Source organism: Pteronotus mesoamericanus, unplaced genomic scaffold (genome assembly GCF_021234165.1).
Source record: "Pteronotus mesoamericanus isolate MK-2021 breed Mesoamerican mustached bat unplaced genomic scaffold, CSHL_Meso_final contig_173, whole genome shotgun sequence".
In the NCBI taxonomy this organism is placed as follows: Eukaryota; Metazoa; Chordata; class Mammalia; order Chiroptera; family Mormoopidae; genus Pteronotus; species Pteronotus mesoamericanus.
In genome coordinates, this window is record NW_026555072.1 from 2,370,413 (window position 1) to 2,387,928 (window position 17,516).

The following is a 17,516-nucleotide window of genomic DNA, read 5'->3' on the forward strand; positions in this document are numbered from 1 at the left end:
CCTCAGCAGCTCTGAACCCCATGAGAAGAGTCGGGAAGCAAAATAAACAAGCAAAGGCCCAGCAGAATTCTGTGCTTCTTGGTGAAGAAAGAGGGGAGTCCTTGAATGGCAGGGGGAAGACACAGAAGGGACCCCCAAATCCACATGGGGTGCTGGGGACCCCAAAATCCAGTGGAAGGCACATCAGGCACAAATTCCAGAGAGGTTCTGAGTGGAATCCCTGCTACAAATCCCAGCCATTGGAGATGGAGGAGCTCCCAAATTTAGAAGTATCCCCAAAGGCAAGCGGAAACCAAACTATGGAGAAGGCTGTGGTCTTTGAGGGTCCCCCAATTCCAGAGAAACTAGAAAAGCACATGGGGACACCCTTATCTCCTAGGGCAGGAATGGGGTATCCTGAGGCAGTATCAGGGCAGAGATGGAACATCGATTGGTTGATGGGCAGGGCTCCTTGGTGTAGAAGGCTGAGATTGGCTCCCTGGTGGCTGAGGGCAGTGCCTAAGGCACAAGACGGGCTGTGCTGAGTAGACAGGCAGGTAACTCATCAGCCTGGGTGCGGTGCAAGGAGGGTTCAGAGGCACTCCGCTCAATCTTGGGGAGTGACCGCTGCAGCAGCTCAATCGTGGCCAGGATCTGGGGGCAGGGTCGCATGAAGGGGGGTATCCAGAGCCACACAGGCACCCAAACACCACCAGACCCCAGCCTTACAGGGAAGCATATACACATACATTGTACAACTCTGAGCCTTGAACATGCATGGTTCACATTCACACCTCAAGTCTTCCTTCTCAGAGTCCCCTCCCCAGGGTATTCAGCCCTGCTACCTGACCCACCTGGGGGAAGAGAGGCCGCTCCTCCCGCTGAAACTTGAGGCAGTCAGACAGCAGGCGCCGCATGGCCTTGGGGCAGTTGCTGGAGATTTTGCTGAGGTCCGGGGACAGATAGCCACGGCCCACCATAAAGATAATCTGGGGGAGGGGGGACAGGAATGGCTGATCTGGGGATCTGAGCTGGGAGGCCCAGGGAACTTGGGGTCTCAAGAAACTTGGGGGGTTCCTTTTGAGGAACTGGGGTATTCTGGGTAATGGGGCTCTTGAGGACTGTGGTATCTTGTGAATCCAAGAATTCTGGGCTGTCTGAGGCCTTTGAAGGATTCTCTACTTGCAGAACACCAGGATTAAAGCTTGGGGAAAGTCAAGGACTGCAGATGCCTGGGGCCCAGAGAATTATGGGTCCACAGGTTTCTAGGGGACTTGTGGTCTGTGGGAAATGGAAACTCCTGGGTTCGAAGGGAGCTAAACAATTCTAGCTTGTATTCTGTGGGGATCTGGGGCCTGAGGACTGTGGGTCCATGTGTCCTACGTAGGACTATTGGTATCCGAGTCTAGAGGATCCTTGGTTGCTGAGGGCCTGGGAGATTCCAGGCCTTGAACCAGGAGAACTGTGAGAGTCTGGGGCCTAGGTTATTGTGGGTGCTAGGTCCCCAAAGCCTGCCAAGGCCTAATAATTGTGGGTATCTCTGAGTATTCCAGAAGCACAAAGGAATTCTGTTTCTGGAAGAAATCAGATTCTGGGCTTTGGAGACCTGCAGGATTTTGAGTTCCCAGGCCAGAGGACTGACTGGTGGCTGTCCAGGGGTCCAAAGGGCATCTGGGTATTTGGGAGCCTAGGGAGATTCTGTGCATAGGGGATCCAGGAGATTCTGGACTTTGAGGACCTAGAGGATTGTGGCTGCTGGGGGAAGAAGGGGATTCTGGGTATAGGAGACCCAGTGGATTCTGGGAGTTCTAAACCCAGAAAATTTGGGGTTTCTGGGGGGAAGTGTGGCATTCTTAGTCTGTGCAAAGGAGATCTGGGGTTTAGAGGCTGAGGGGATCCCTTAGCCTGGGAGATTGCTGGTTAAGGTGTGGGGCTCACCTGGTCACGACTGCCAATGTGGCTATAAGGCAAGGAGCCGGTCATGAGCTCGTAGAGGACAACCCCATAGGCATAGACATCCGACTGGAAGCTGTAGGGGTTCGGGTCCTGCATACGGATCACCTCGGCCGCCTTCAACAGGTCAGACCAGGCATGGGAACCGGGGAGGTCAACAAATGGCTGTCCCATAGTCCCAGATCCCACTAGCCAAACTGGGTACAACTCAGAGACACCCATACAAGGTAAAACATGAACGGTCCAGACAAACAGGCATCCCCATCCCCACTCAGCACCCTATGTCCCAGCCCTGCAGCCCATGTCCCTACATGCCCCCGGTCCAGACCCTGGCCCAACTCACCATCCACAGCACAGAGCCTGAGGGCTGCTCCAAGGGCTGAGCCCCACTCCACCGTGTCTTCACTGTGGCCAGGCCAAAGTCACCGATCTTCACTGTGAGTCCCTCGTGTAGGAAGATGTCCACTGGGGTCAAGGGCCACTACAAGGATTCCCAATAGCCATGCCTCTCATACTCACTGGGAAGCTCTTATTAACACCTCCATATCAGTCATGTCTGTAACTCTGACCAGAAGTCCCCCGGTGTCACACAAACCCACCACAACCTTGACTTGGGTGGGGAGCTCCAATTAATGCTCCCTACACTTGCTCTCCTTGTGACTCCTGACCAGGAAGCCCCTCTAAGAGCACCCATACCCACCATTCCCATGATCCTGATCAGGATCTCTCTGTAATGCCTTCCACAACTGCCATACCCTAGACTCCGACCAGAGTCCCCAAGAACAGCACCTGAACAAGCGACAACTCTGACTCCTGGCCAAGAGACCCCATTAGAGGCTCCACACCAGCCACAGCTTTGCCACCTGGCATGGGCCATGTGACATGTGCCCCTCCTAATTCATCCCCAGAAGGCCCCCACCAAGGGACATCCCTCTAAGTCCCTAACCCCACCCTAGCCCTTGGACAGGGACAGGTAGATACTGTTAGACTTGAGATCTCGGTGGATGATGTTCTTGGCATGGAGGTAGCTGTGGGGGTGGAAGCAGGTGGAAAATTGGCTGGGGGCTACCTCATCTCCCTCCCCTAGGTCCCCCAAGCCCCCTTCCGAGTCCCCAGGCCAGGAGGCTCACTCCATGCCCTGGGCAGTCTGCCGGGCCACGTCAATGAGCTGGACCATGTCAAAGCGTGTTTCAGCCACATGTAGGTGGTGGTAGAGGCTGGAGCCCTCACACCACTGTGTGATGATGGCGAACCCTGGACGGGTCATGAAGCCCATGAACAGCAAGATGTTGACGTGACGTGTCTTCCTGCGGGCAGGGAGGGAAAAGAGCAACTGTCACTCACTTTTCTGAGCATCAGGAAAGGCTCTGACCACTGCCACCTCCTGTTGATCATTTTTACCTTGCCTTTCAGGAAGCTCAGGGCCAGACTGTAGTCAGATTCAATAAATTTGTGAGTTATCTTTGCTGGGCTGATTCAGAGCTGGGGCTTATGTTTTCAGTGTCTTCATTCCAGTCTCCCAACAAAGGTAGGAGGGATGGATTATGGCCCTCACCCCTCTGTCACCCAGTAGTGTCTTAATCAACAACACCTGCCATACCTCTGGCCCTGACCATTACCTGGACCTGTGACCATTTTACAGATGAGGAAATAGAATGGCAGGTAAAAGTACTGGTGATGTGATTAGATCCTGTTAATCACCACAAGAGGCTTAGAGGTAAAGAACCTGGGGTCTGGACTCAAGTTAGATCCTATGTTCCAATCCAGGCCTCCCCAGACACTTACTGTGCAACCTTGGGAGGACACTTAACCTGTATCTCATTTTCCTCAACTGTAATAATATTAGCTATCTTATGGAGATGTTGGGGGGGAGTGATTAAAAATCTGCAAGACACATAGAACAGCACTGAACACAAGTAAGCCCTCTGAAAATTCCACTGTTCTTATTGTTATTGCTCCTAGGTACCTGGCTCTACCTCACAGAAACTCTGTCACCTATGAATAGGTGAGGCCTAATTTAGATGAAAACCTTCTTCATTCCTTATAGAAGTATTAACTACAGCTATGGTTAGCACAAATATAAACACAATTGACCCCTGAACAACACGGGTTTGAGTTGCATGAGTTCATTTATACACGGATTTTTTTACAGTAAAATACCTGCATGGTTTTCTATCTGAGATTGAGAGTCTGTGGATTGAGGTATGATTCTATGCACCGATCTATGCCATTTTATATGAGAGCTGAACGTCTACAGATTTTGGTATCTGTGGAGTGGGGGGGGGTCCTGAATCCAATCCCCCATGGACCGAGGGACAACTAGGTTTTGGGGTAGTCAATAGTTACACACAGATTTTCGACTGTGCAGGGAGGTTGGCACCCCTTACCCCTACATTGTTCAAGGGTCAACTATAACATTGATGATGCTCTACAATTTTGCCATGTCAGAGCAGGTAACACAGCACATAAGCATTCTTCACAGCAGCCATATTATGGTTGAAGTATTAATATAATGCAAATTAAAAACATGCTCAAATCATTGCTATTTCAGAGAAAAAAGTTTTCTTATTGTGGCATCCATTATGAGGACAAATATTAAAACGGCATAAGGAGTTATGATAACATCAACTCTGTAACATAACTGTGCCCATCTGTCAGGAGAGGAAACCCTAGGAGTGGCAGTAATCAGAATGGCAAAAAGGGAACACCAGAATTTCTCAGCACAAATGAATTAATATAGTATTAATGATATATTAAGTAAAGCAACCATAATCATTAATTACGCAATGATTAAATTATGGTTATGATTATAATGAATATAGTTGACCCTTGAGTAACATGTGGGTTAGGGGTGCTGATTCTCCATACAGTTGAAAATCCGCATACAGCTTTCAACTCCCCCAAAACCTAACTACTAATAGCCTACTGTTGAGCAGAAGCCTTACTGATAACATAAAGTTGACTAATACATATTAATCATATAATGTATATATGTTATATATATATATCAGATACTGTATTCTTACAATAAAGTAAGCTAGAGAAAATGTTATTAAGAAAATCATGAGGAAGAAAAAATACATTCACAGTATTACTGAAAAAAATCCACATATAAGTGGACCCATGTTGTTCAAGAGTCAACTGTAATACTGTTCATTAAACGATGGCATTATAATTAATGATAAGAATGCCAAACAATAAACATAACACTAATGACACAGTACAAGTAGAGGAGGAGAAAGGATGCAAGCCTTCCTGGCAATGCAGATAACTAGCATTATGCTATTAATGTAAGTGCACTCAATGACATTAATGATGTCCTACGGCCATACCCATTGCACAGCAAGCAAGTCCCATGTTTTGGCATCAGAGTGGTTAATTAATGCCAATATTAACCCAAACACCAACAATAACATCATCAGAGGTCCTCTAAACATACCTGTTTCCCAGAGGGGAAAAGGACATTCTTGATACAACTTAATGTTTATGGTTGTAACGACACACACACAGGTGATGTGCAGAGGCGCCTGAGCATGGCCTTCCCCCGGAGGCACCAAGGCCGTGCCCACTGCCCTCTCCCCGCTTCCAGACACACGTGCAATCTCACCTGAGCACCTGCATCTCGTTCTTGAAGGCCTGGGCCTGCTCAGCTGTGGGTTGGGCCACCTTGAGCACCTTCACAGCCACATCGCCATGCCACCGCCCGCGAAACACGGTGCCAAACGAGCCCGTCCCGATCCTCTTCAGCAGCTGCACCTCACTGGGTGGCACCTCCCAGTAATAGCCCGAGTCCCGGTACCCCAGATTCTTCTGTGGGCCACATGGGCGGCATCTCAGGGGCCTGCCCACATCCCTTATCACTCAGCCTGTGGTGCCCCCGCCAGGTTCCCCCTGGAGCTTACCACTTTCTTCTTGTCATCAGCCAAGGACTTCCTCTCCCGCTGTTCTGACGGGGACTTGGAATGTGGGGACTTCCTCCCCGAGGACACACTGGCCGGGCTGGGGCTACCCCGGGGGGCTCCATCACCACCACCTCTACTACCAGCAGCTGTGGTTGTGAAAAGGATGTGAGCGGAGGCAAATGGGGGGGGCTCAGGGCACAGGCAGTGGGGGCTCACCATCGGTGCTGAAACTCTGGGCAGTGAGCTGGAAGAAGAGGGACAGGAGTCAGAGGGGATGTGGAAGCCAACAAGAATGGCTCCCCCCTCTGCCTGCTGGTTCCCTGTGACTGACCCCCTTGACACCAACCTGGATGAGGCCGGAGTCCATGGGGGCTGTGGTGCTGACCATATGGACGTTGGGGGTAGATGTTGAGCGAATGCGCTGGAGGGGGGCATTGGTCGGAGCAGGAAAGGGGAAGTGCTCAGGGCCTCGGTGCTGGGTGCAGGAGCTGCCAGAAGAAAGGCTGTGAAATCACTGTCAAATGAGTAGGAGAACCAGACAAGCCACCCTGCCCTGCCCCATAGTAAACGTGTCCTTAGGCTCACACAGAGGAAATGTCCACTGCTAGTACTATTATTCGTCTGTTCAAGAAACATTTATTGAGTGCCTGCTATGTGCCAGATACCATGCTAGGTAGTGAGAATAAAACTGTAGGCAAAACAAATAGAGGTTTTTGCCCTCATGGGGCTGACGTTCCAGTAGGGAAGGAGAAAATAAAAAACAAAGAATACTTAATCTGTCTGATGATGACGGGTGCAGTAAAGGAAAAAATAAAGCAAAATAAGGAGACAGAAAGTGTCAACTGGTGATGTCAGGAAGGGCTTCTCTTAGAAGGCGACATTTGAGGAAAGAACTAAAGAAGGGACAGTGAGCCCCACAGATGGGGGGAAAGAATAATATATAATACTTTATAACTATATGTATTATTCAAATATACCATGTATTATATAATATATATGATCTATATTGAAATGGCAATGTTTAAAAATATACATATTATGTTATATATATATTATATGTACATGATATACATGTTATATAAATTATATTAAAAAAATATAGAGATTTTTTAATCCTCACCCGAGGATATGTATATTGATTTCAGAGAGAGAGGAAGGGAGGGAGAGAGGGAGAGAAACATCCATGTGAGAAAGAAACACCAATCAGCTACCTCCTGTATGCTCCCCAAACGGGGATAGAACCCACAGCCTTTTTGGTGTATGGGACAGCATTTTAACCAACTGAGCCACCTAGCCAGGGCACAAAAATATTTCTTACTGTTCTCTTCCACTATCCTGAAATGAAATTCATACATAATTCATCCACATACACCCATAATTAAAAATAACATAATGTCCTAACTTTATTATTTTATATATTAAAATATATGATGTTCTATATTATGTAAAAATATTATAAATCTAACACATGATACATTAACATATGCCATATAAATATACATTATAAAATATATAAACATATAAAAATGTATGTAACTTTTGATATGTTAGAACAGTAACGTATTTCAATATATAAATACTATGGTATTAAAATACATAACAAAGGAGAAATAAAAGGGAATTTATAATAAAATAATATGTATTTCAAAATAGAAAAGCTTGAGCATGATCATACTGGTAGAATAAAGTAGTTAGAAGTTAGATGCACATATATACACACCCATACACACACACACATAGACATACTTATAATTAATAAGAACTTATACTCTGTACCAGATCTTCTTCTAAGCACTGGACATGTCTTAATTCATTTAATCCTCACCAGAACCCTATGTGCTAAAAAGTATCATTATCCCCTCTTTAAAGGTAAGGAAACTGAGACCAAGAAAGATTACATGAATTGCTCACGGTTCCACGTCCCACAGCTCTATGCCCTTACTCATACTTGTAGGTGTTCAACAAATGTTTGTCAAATAATGAAGAATGGCTTGTAGTAGGCATTCTCTCTCTCTCTCTCTCTCTCTCACACACACACACACACACACACACACACACACACACACACCCCCTCCCCCTGCACCTTTCCCCAACCCCTTCTTTCCCCAGGGCATGCTCTCTGTCTCTGGAGTGCTTCTTTTCTGAGCCCATACAGCCCAGCTGGCTCATATTTTCTACCTCTGTGATTTTCTAAATAAACTTTTGCTTGTATTTGGAAAAAAAAAAGAATGGCTTGTGATCTACAAGGGTCTCCAGATCTTCTTCTCTGAACAGCAGCCCTTCCGTTTAGGCATCCCTACCTGGAACCCTGAGGGGTTAGCGGCTCATTTGGAGGACGGTTTGAGGAAGCCTCATGCTGTCTGGAGCCTCCGGACAAATCCTGGACACTGTGGTAGAACCTTGACGGCATTAAGAGTATACAGCAAGGGGACAAGGGTCAGCTGTCTAAAAGAGACTTGTGGCTGGGCATCTGTCCTCCCCATCCCCCCACCCACCCCAGCCCAGGCTCACTGTCGGCAGTTGGTACTCATGTCAACACAGACTGTGGGGACCTTAGAGGAACAATGCTGGTGGAATTTGTAGCCACAGGTTTGGCAGCGGAAGCCATGGAACAGAAACTTAAGGCAGAAGTCACAGAACACCAAGCTGAAGAACGTCTTCCGTACCTGCTGCCACAGAGCAGGGAATATTGAGGCCTGGTCAAGGACCCTCCTCCCACACCCAGGGTCTGCCCCCATTATCCACCCTGCACTCACGAAATTGTGCATGGTCAGTGGGACATCTTCGAGGACTTCCACAATGAGCTCCTCGCCATCCAGGGGGGCGATGGCTGTGTCCCAGGCGGTGACTGTCTTTCGCCTGCAGGAGGTATGGAAGGGAGTGAGTGGGAGGGTGGACAGGGGCCCTGGGAAGGCAGGGAACCCCTGAAAATCCTTCCAAGTCTGTCATCCATGGAGTAACATCTGGCACATTTCATTCTCATCATGGCAACCCTAGGAACTAGGAACTATCACTGCCCCTTTACAGATGGGGAAGCTGAGGCTCAGAGGGATAGAGCGACTTACTTGCCCAAGGCCACAAGGGATTGTGAGTGGCAGGACAGTGTGAAGAGTCCATGCTCTCAACCACAAGTTGAGAAGCGAATGAGATGGTGAATAACTAACTAAATCTCAGAAGTGCTAAGCAAACCGCAGAAAAAAAAACAGCTGATGAAACATTGAAACAACAAATGAAAAGCAATGTGTGAATTGAATAAAAAATTAAGGAGCCCTAGAACAAGGAATAAATGGAAGATCAGTGAGTCTAAACTCAGCAGACAGTGAATAGGAAAGCAGAGGAAGGATAGAACTGACAAACTGATGAACTAGAGAAAGAACAAAATAAATGAACAAAATAGACAGAGCGGGGTTAATACTTGGGGACCAACAAGAGAGAGTGCTGCTGACCTTATAGGACAATGAACTAATGAAGTAATGAGACAAAAGCTGATTGTACCCACGGATTCCCTGAACTAAGGCAACACTAATGGAGACTCCACAACAGAATGAAGGAGTCCGGAGACTCTGAGAAGGGGACAGGAGACTAGGCAACGAGAGGGCCCGGGAAGGAAGGAGGAAGCAAGGTATATGCCACACTTACCCCTCAATGAGCCGGTAGACCACGCAGCAATCCTGATTGAGACCCCGCACTTTGAGAGCCTTGTCTAGAGAGTCATAGACACTCATGCCATCCCGGACAGTCACCTGTGCAGATGTGGGGGGATGAGAGCCCAACAGGGGTCCCAGCCAATTCACCCATCCCTTGGCAAAAGCCTCCTCCCAGCTCTAGATACCCTTCTGATCCAAGATTTACAACCGGGTCAATTCACACCCCTGCCAGTTTTGTTCCCATCAGACTCACCACCGTGCGTTGCTTGTTGGGCAGGTACACTTTAACAGTGCCCACTCCCCGGGACGGCTCGGCCCCGTTGGCAGGGGGGCCCCGTGGTGGCTCCATGGAGCCTAGGACTTTGTCAAGATGGGCTGAAGTGGGGATGGGTAGGTGCCATGGGGCTCCTAAAAGACAGAGGAGGAATTCAAAGGTCCAATAATGATAATCTGGAATCACAGTGGCAGGGGACAGAAAAAGTTCAATCTTCAGGCTCCACATCACCCCCAGTAGCCTAATTTCTACATAGCAGTCCAAGGAAACTTGTTAACATGTTGAAGTAGATCCAGTTCCTCCTCTGCTCAGCTCTGCCAGGATCTCTGGATGGGGCTAGGCGGGGGTGGGATAACACAATGAGAGACAGCACACACTGTCCTGGAGGGCACAAAAGTACACGTCTCTGCAGGAGGCTAATGGGGAAGTCAGCACACACTGCACTGGGGTGTGTCAGGTACGTAAAGGACATGAACAGGCTGTCCTGCCTTTTTAATGGACAAGGGGGTTACCAGATGCTGTGTAGAGGGAAGGGTCACAGACAGGGAGAAGGGAACAAATGGATCAGCTACTGCCCTTAATTTGGGAGAAATGGGAATTGCACCAGGGTTTTCTTAAACGCACTGTAGGCAACCATAAGCCCTAGGCTGTAATGATGGTAGGCTCACACACACTGTTAGGTGACTAAAGGGAGTCACTAGACTGTGATGGGGGGTTCATAGAGGCTCAGCAGACACTATGCTAAAGGGAGATGTAACAAAGGGAGATGTAACTGGAGACAGTAATAGGGAGAAGACTGGATAATGGTGGTCACCAGGCATTGTCAGGTAGAAAAGGAGGGTAATGGTGCATCACCACTCACTGTTGAAGTGAAATGAAAGGAGGTAAAGCAGGGAGGCTCCAAAATTACCCCTGTCAACTAATGAAAGGGTCACAGACATATTTCTTTTCTTTTTTAAAAAGATTTTATTTATTTATTTTTAGAGAGAAGGGAAGAGAGGTAGAGAGGGAGGGAAACATCGATGTGTGGTTGCCTCTTGAACACCCCCACCTGGGGACCTGGCCCGCAACCCAGGCATGTGCCCTGACTGGGAGTCGAACCGGTGACCTTTCGTTTCACAGACCGGCACTCAATCCACTGAGCCACACCACCTGGGGCTATTTCGACTGATAGTAGAAGGAGACTAGAGAAGGTTAAAGAGGAGTTATGGGAGGAATCCTCAAACATTCTCCTAGTGGTCAGACGCTTATCCAGAATAAGAAAGCGAGTGGTGAGCCGCGTCTCCACGCACTTTCCGTTGCCACCAGATACCTTAAAGAGATTTAAAGGGTACCCCGGCACAAGACACCACAGCCCAAGACCCTTTTGGCCCGGCCCCGCCTATCGAAGGCCTTCCAGCTCTGCGCAGGCGTACTACCACACGCGGCGGGTGAAACCATCCCCGGAAGCTTTACACCCGTATTGCTGTCTACCCACCACTACCTCCTGCTGTGGACTATGGTCTCGCCCTGGGTCAAACCACTCCTCCGGTTCCGGCCCGGGGACGCTGGGGCCCAGGGACAGCCCCCCTGTTGCTAAACTTTCGGTCTCGGTTCTCTGCCTCAGCCCGGCGGTCGCTCCAGAAACCTAACACTGCCGGGCCCGCCCTCACCTGTCAGGCCGCAACGGCCGCCACCGCCTCCATCTTGAGCTTGTCTTCTTGTTTCCTTGTAAAGTCCGCCTCCACCGCCCTTCAGGTTTTCGCCATTGGCGCCACAGGACTCAGCCCTCTATGCTTATTGGAGCAGGGTCATGCCTGTCAAGATAGGACCAACGGGATGTGGGTCTTGTTCCGGATTAGGAGGGGCTGCATAAAACGTCATATCTGTGGTAAATTACCAGGACTAGACTCGCGCAGGCGCAGTCCGGAGCCTTGAGTGCTAAGGGATTTAACCGTAATCGTTCCGTGGCAGAATAAAGCAGGCTTATTTTTCAGTCACTTGGGGCTGACTTTAGGAGTTTCTGAATCTGGGCGGGGAATCCTTAGGCGCTCTTTTTGCACCAGTGATTCGGAGCTTTAAGTGGCCATTGGGATTTTCCTGGATTTCAGTTTTGCCGTATTTGAAACGGGTGGGAAACAGACCAAATATCCGCAACGTTTTCCAATTCTGAGAGTAATAGCCTTTGATAATAGCCGTTCTGTAGTGTGGACAGGCTTGGTATCTGTCCCTAGAAGGGGGCAGCCTGCTGTTCTGAGAGGCTTCTGTTAGGAATGGAGTTGATAAGGATTTTGAGAGTCTAGTCATATATGGCTAGGTGAAGAGGGGAGGGAAATGTGGACATGGAATGGGGCACAAGCACAGGGAAATGTGTGGAGGGATTGAAAGGTAAATACAATTTTTTAAAAGATGACTTTTACCTATTGTCAAAAGTGAAAGAGACTTGTCACCCTCCCTTTTCTTAGAGCATTTCCTTTAAAAGAGAAAACTTTAAGTTGTTTTTCCTGCCCCTTTGAGATGTATGTAAATCTTTTACAAATCTAAGTAAGCCTTCCGACAGTTTTATGACCCAAGGATATTGTCCTTCAGGGCCTAGAAGTCATCTCTTTGAAATGTAAACATCAAGAAGATAGCGCCCCTAAGTCTCAGTAGGAATTTGATCTAGGCGGCTGGCTCCAAGTTAGCTGCTTGCCAAAGACGAGTATTTTATTTTTCCTTTGGATAAAGGCATATGGCTACCCCAATCACCAGGTGAATTTGAGATGAACTGTGTGTAGCAAATGGTACTGAAAAGTTCTCTTACTTAAGGACAAGTTATTGTCTTTCTTGAGAAAAAATACATGTAATGGGTTATATCTCCCTGGCTGTATAAAAGGTTGAGATTTTTCTGTCTTCACAATCTCTTTAGCGAATTGCTTGTGATGCGCATTGCAGTCTGGTTTAACGCTTTTCAATAATAAAACTATTTCATTCTTTCTACCTCTGTGGAGAGGATTCACCATGTTGCACTAGATTTTAATTCTTTCCCCAACAGTATGAATGGCCTGTTGTGTTTGAAGTGACTAGTCTCCATTTTTGAGGCTCAGCGTCCCTCTATGGTAAAGTGGGAAGAATCAGAGAAAAGTGACTCTGTGTGGGGACTTCAACACGCTTCATCTTGTATTTATAAAGTGCTTTCTCTACCTGTAAGGAGAGAGACAAAAGCTCCGCTTATTGGGCTGCCATATAACCTCAGTTTCCTATCGCCCCTTTTTCCATTCAGATCTTCACCATTCAATGGCTAGAATTTAAAAAACCTGACAATAAATAGCACATATTGATGAGAATGTGGAGCAATTGGAATTTGCATGGATTGCTACTGTGAGTGGGATCATGGAATACTCCTGTTAACCTAAACTTAAAAGGCCAACGTGAGAGGCAACAAGCATTTATTTAAGATCCAAAGAATAGCTATTTAGAAAGCACTGATTCAGGCAGAAACCCAAATAATGTTCAGATTAGGAGGCAAGGGGTTTTTATGAGAAAGGGAAAGGGAACAATTACGTCAATAGGAAGAAGGCATTTTTATAAGTGCAGATAAGCTAACATAGTGGTATTAATTCTAAAGAATGTTTTTAGTTTTCAGTCCATTAGTCATAATACTTGCTTCCTTGTTATCTTTGCAAATGGTTGTTCAGGACACAATGCTGTGTTAGGTCCAGTCCAAAGGTTATTTTGCCCAGTTTACACATTCCAAAGGTTTGAGGAGTAAGGCATGCAAGACAGTTCCTCCAGGATGGCAGCTCTGACTCCATTTTAAAGTGGCTCCATTTATATTGCTTTTTTACACTACTGAGCAACAGAAGGGAACAAACTACTTCATGTGTCTATGAGTCTTACAGACATAAGGTCAAATGAAAGAAGCCAGACACAAAAGAGAAATACTGTATTATTGAATTTGTATTAAATACTAAGCAGGCAAAACTAATCTATAGTGAATGAAATCAGACAAGTTGTATTGCAGGAGAATGACTGAGAAGGGCATGAAGGAACTTTGGGAGGTGACTGGACAATCCAGTGTGCATTTATCAAAATTCATTGAACTCTATAGTGGAAATGGGTGCATTCTTTTATATGTAAAATATACCTCAATTTGAAAGTACATGGCAAAAAATTGCTTCAAACATAATTGTAAACATTTTGATCATTTACAAATTCTTATTGTCTAGAAATTTTTAAAAAATTCTCTTTTCTAAAATCGAATTCCTGGTCCCCACCCCATCTCCCAGTGCAAGAGCCATGGTATCAAATGGGGTCAGGAGCAACTCCAGTTGGATCTCAGTGAGGAGCTCCAAAATGCTCACCAAAAAGTTAATTTAGGGGCTGGTGTAGTGCATTTTAAATTTCAATTCATTTAAATATTATTTAATCTGTTTAAAGACTAACTTCTAGACAGTGTTTGAAGACAGATTTCTGGTTCTATTGCACAACATTTACAAGAAGATGAGCTGCCCTGGTTGGTGTGGCTCAGTGGACTGAGTAGCAGCTTGTGAACCAAAAGGTCACCAGTTCGATTTCCAGTTGATTCCTGCTCAGGGCACATGCCTAGGTTGGGAGCCAGTTGGGGGAATCGGAGAAGCAACTGATGAATGTTTCTCTCCCACATCGGTGTTTCTCTCCCTTTCTTTCTCCCCTCCTTCCCCTATCTCTAAAAAATAAATAAAATCTTTAAAAAAAAAAAAAGAGCAAAATTCGACGTCCTGAATGGAAGGAGGGGCAGGGATCACTGAAGGGCAATGCTTTCTCTCAAGGACTCATTCCAAACCCATCCAACTGGCACAACTTCAGCCAAGTACTTCTTCACAGGTACCTCACAAGCCATGAAGGTTGTTAAAGTGTTTTGGGTTATCACCATCATCACATTAAAACCATCAGGCACACCATGTATTAAAACAAAAATTAAAACGTCAACTAGTTGATTATGGTTTTCTGATATCCCCCTAGAAATTCTCCATCTAGAAATCTCAGAAGATTTTTAAGTGGTTGTTGGCTTTTATTATTGTTGATTTTAAATTCTTAGAAACATATCTGGAAAACACAAAATCTGAAGTGTTTGCCAACTGTGGTTGTAATCACACCCATTTTACAGCTGAGCAAGCTGAGCTTCAGGCTGCCCTAACCAGAGGGACAGAGGAGAGAGAGAGTTCAGCAATGCAAGTTTGGTAAAAAAAAATGTTCGAATAGGTTGCAGGCCAAAGGCACCTCCTTAAAGAATCTTGGATCCACCTCAGCAGTCCTGCATGCCTGAGGCTCTCTAAAACCTGCCACTTTCATTTCCCCAAAGCCATCTCCTTCGCCCGCTTCTGCTGCTGCCTGGAGGACGCCCCTTCTGAGAACCCATCGCACAGCCTCCCTCAGCTACCCATTTTGGGGGAGAGAACCGCGCACAGACCGAGAAAAAGCTGCGGGCCCCACTGGCCTGACTCAAGTCTCAAGTGGAGTCCACTCCGCTACGCCACTGGATACGGTCTGCAGGGAGCCACTCTATGCCCCAGGCTCCGGACAGGCAGCGAGATCAGCCGATGGAAATGCAGTAGAGGGAGAGCTTTGGGACACGACTGGGCATTGACGGGCTTTACTTCACCCCAGCGTTTAGAGTTAGAAGAGAGTGGACTTCAGAGTCAATAGCTACGCACAGGAGGTGGGCTTTGGGCCATCCCCACCAATGGGAGGCTGTGCGAGCCTGAAACTAGCTATAAACCAGCAATGCAACGTTACTTTTAAGAAAATGTTGAAAGCAAATTGTAATAGAAAAAATAAATAAAGGTACTTTTATTTATTTTTATAATTTTTTATTTATTGATCTTGGAGAGAGAGAGAGGAAGGGAGAGAAAGAGTATTTGTTAATAAGTGGAACACTAATTTGTTGTTCCCCTTATTTAATGCATTCATTTGTTGATTTCTTCATGTGCTTTGACCCGGGATTGGGATCCAACCCGCTGAGGAGGACGCTATAACCAACTTAGCTTCCTGGCCAGGGCTAAATAAAGGTACTTTTAAATAAATGGCAATGAAACTATAATTTTTCCATCTACAGCAGAGTATGGAAGTTTCCACTCCTGAATATTCCTTGAAGAGATTTTTAATATACAACCCTGGGGTCAGAGTGTGGGAAGATTACAAGTAAACCTAAACATAATTTTTTAAAATATTTATTTGTTTATTTTTAAGGAGAGGGAAAGGGAAGGAGAAAGAGAGAGAGAGACCAGGACCTGGCCTGCAACCCAGGCATGTGCCCTAACTAGGAAGGGAACTATAGCAACCTTTTGCTTTGCAGTCTGACGCCCAGCCCACTGAACCACACCAGCCAGAGCTAAGCATTACTTTTAATAGTCCTTATTAAAAGATCTTTTCTAAAAAAATACATTGACCAGAATTTGAATTTGTTACCCCTTAATCAAAATTGGTGAAAAACACACCACTAAACCAACAGATAGGGGTTTTTTAAAAAGTTCATTATATGCTACATATGGTACTTCTATATTTTCATAAAAAGTAAACAAATGTGCAGGTTTGTACATTTTCAATATCCAAACCCAAGGATAAGAATTATAATTCTGATTTTTTTTACTTAAAAATAAATTTCTGTTATTTCTCAATGAAGTTGGCGGGGGGAGGAAAAATAATAAGTAAACCAAATAACAGTCTTGTGAGCCTCTGATGAGGAAATCCTTTGGTGGATATGATTATTTCTTAGAAATAAAAAAGCAAAACTCAAGCATGAAAATATTTATTTGTTTGTTTGTTTGTTTGTTTGTTTGCGGGAATCTCCGTCTTTAATGGCAGCAGGGACTTTCACATAGGCCCAGTGCTAAGGCTTAGATCTTGTTTCAAGCAGCAATGTTGAGCTCTGCACGTGCTCCTTGAACTTGGTGATCTCTTCCAGCAGGTCGGCCCCCACCTTGTCGTCCTCCACTACACGCTGGATCTGCCACTTGCAGATGCCATAGCCCATGGGCACCAGCTTGGAGCCCTTCTAGGTCAGTCCATCCAGCTGGACGGAGTGCACGCAAGGTGTCCAGCTGGGCCATGTCTGTCTCATCATCCCAGGACTTAACATCCAGGAGGATGGAGGACTTGACCACCAGTGTGAACTTCTAGGCCTTCTTTGCGTACTGCCACAGCTTCTCCTCCTGCAGCTTGATGGCCTCCTTGTCGTCATCCTCCTGACTGTCAAACAGGTCGATGTCACCATCTTCATCATCCTCTACAGTGGTGGCCACCTTCTTGGTGGTGGGCTTCACCTGGCACATGGGAGACACATGCTGTGTCTCCGGGGCTGTGGCCCAGTGGGCTGATGACTCTTCTCCAGCACACTCAGCCTGGCCTCCAGCTTGGAGATCGCCTGCTGCAGGTCCCGCACCACGCCTTGCAGGCTCCAGTCCTCCATCTCTAGGCTGGCAATCTGGATGATGAGCACACTGTGGTTTCCACTGGGCCTGCTGGAGGCCCCAGGGCCTGAGCTTCTGGCCGGGATTCCTGGATCATCTCTCTGGCTCTCTCAATGTCCTGGAGGATCATGCTCGCACCATCCTCCTGGCACGAGGAGCCAACCACAGGCCCATTCGTCTGCTCATCATATCTGAACTTGTCGAACCAGATCTTCTCATGCACTAGGAAGTTTGTGGCCATTTTTCTGATGCCTGCCAAAGATGTGGCAACCAAAGAGTAGCTGAAAATGTTTAATAATCAAAGGGATCAATATAAAGATACAAACTGATCAGTAGAGCCCCTTTTGAGATC

The 17,516-nt window shown here is 46.6% G+C and overlaps 2 protein-coding genes and 1 pseudogene across 4 annotated transcripts in view; 1 reads left to right on the forward strand and 2 right to left on the reverse strand.

The window, feature by feature from the left end:
• UXT (ubiquitously expressed prefoldin like chaperone) overlaps positions 1–17,516 on the forward strand; it is a 269,833-nt gene that overhangs the window by 85,084 nt on the left and 167,233 nt on the right. The gene's annotated exons all lie outside the window — the stretch shown is intronic.
• On the reverse strand, positions 59–11,471 carry ARAF (A-Raf proto-oncogene, serine/threonine kinase). 2 transcript variants are annotated; one of them, XM_054566479.1, is made up of 16 exons: positions 11,408–11,471; positions 9,735–9,889; positions 9,474–9,577; positions 8,591–8,693; positions 8,346–8,500; positions 8,135–8,233; positions 6,181–6,337; positions 6,051–6,078; positions 5,835–5,980; positions 5,540–5,742; positions 3,063–3,239; positions 2,914–2,960; positions 2,276–2,394; positions 1,918–2,049; positions 834–968; positions 59–633 (listed from the first exon to the last, which is right to left on the reverse strand). In XM_054566479.1, the coding sequence occupies exons 2-16, from the start codon at positions 9,828–9,830 to the stop codon at positions 499–501; spliced, it is 1,836 nt and encodes a 611-aa protein (XP_054422454.1). In that variant the 5' UTR covers positions 9,831–9,889; positions 11,408–11,471; the 3' UTR covers positions 59–498. The 2 variants fall into 2 exon arrangements, with proteins under 2 accessions (XP_054422454.1, XP_054422455.1); XM_054566480.1 differs by having other exon boundaries at positions 60–633; positions 6,181–6,322.
• LOC129065036 (elongation factor 1-delta-like) lies at positions 16,585–17,413 on the reverse strand (annotated as a pseudogene).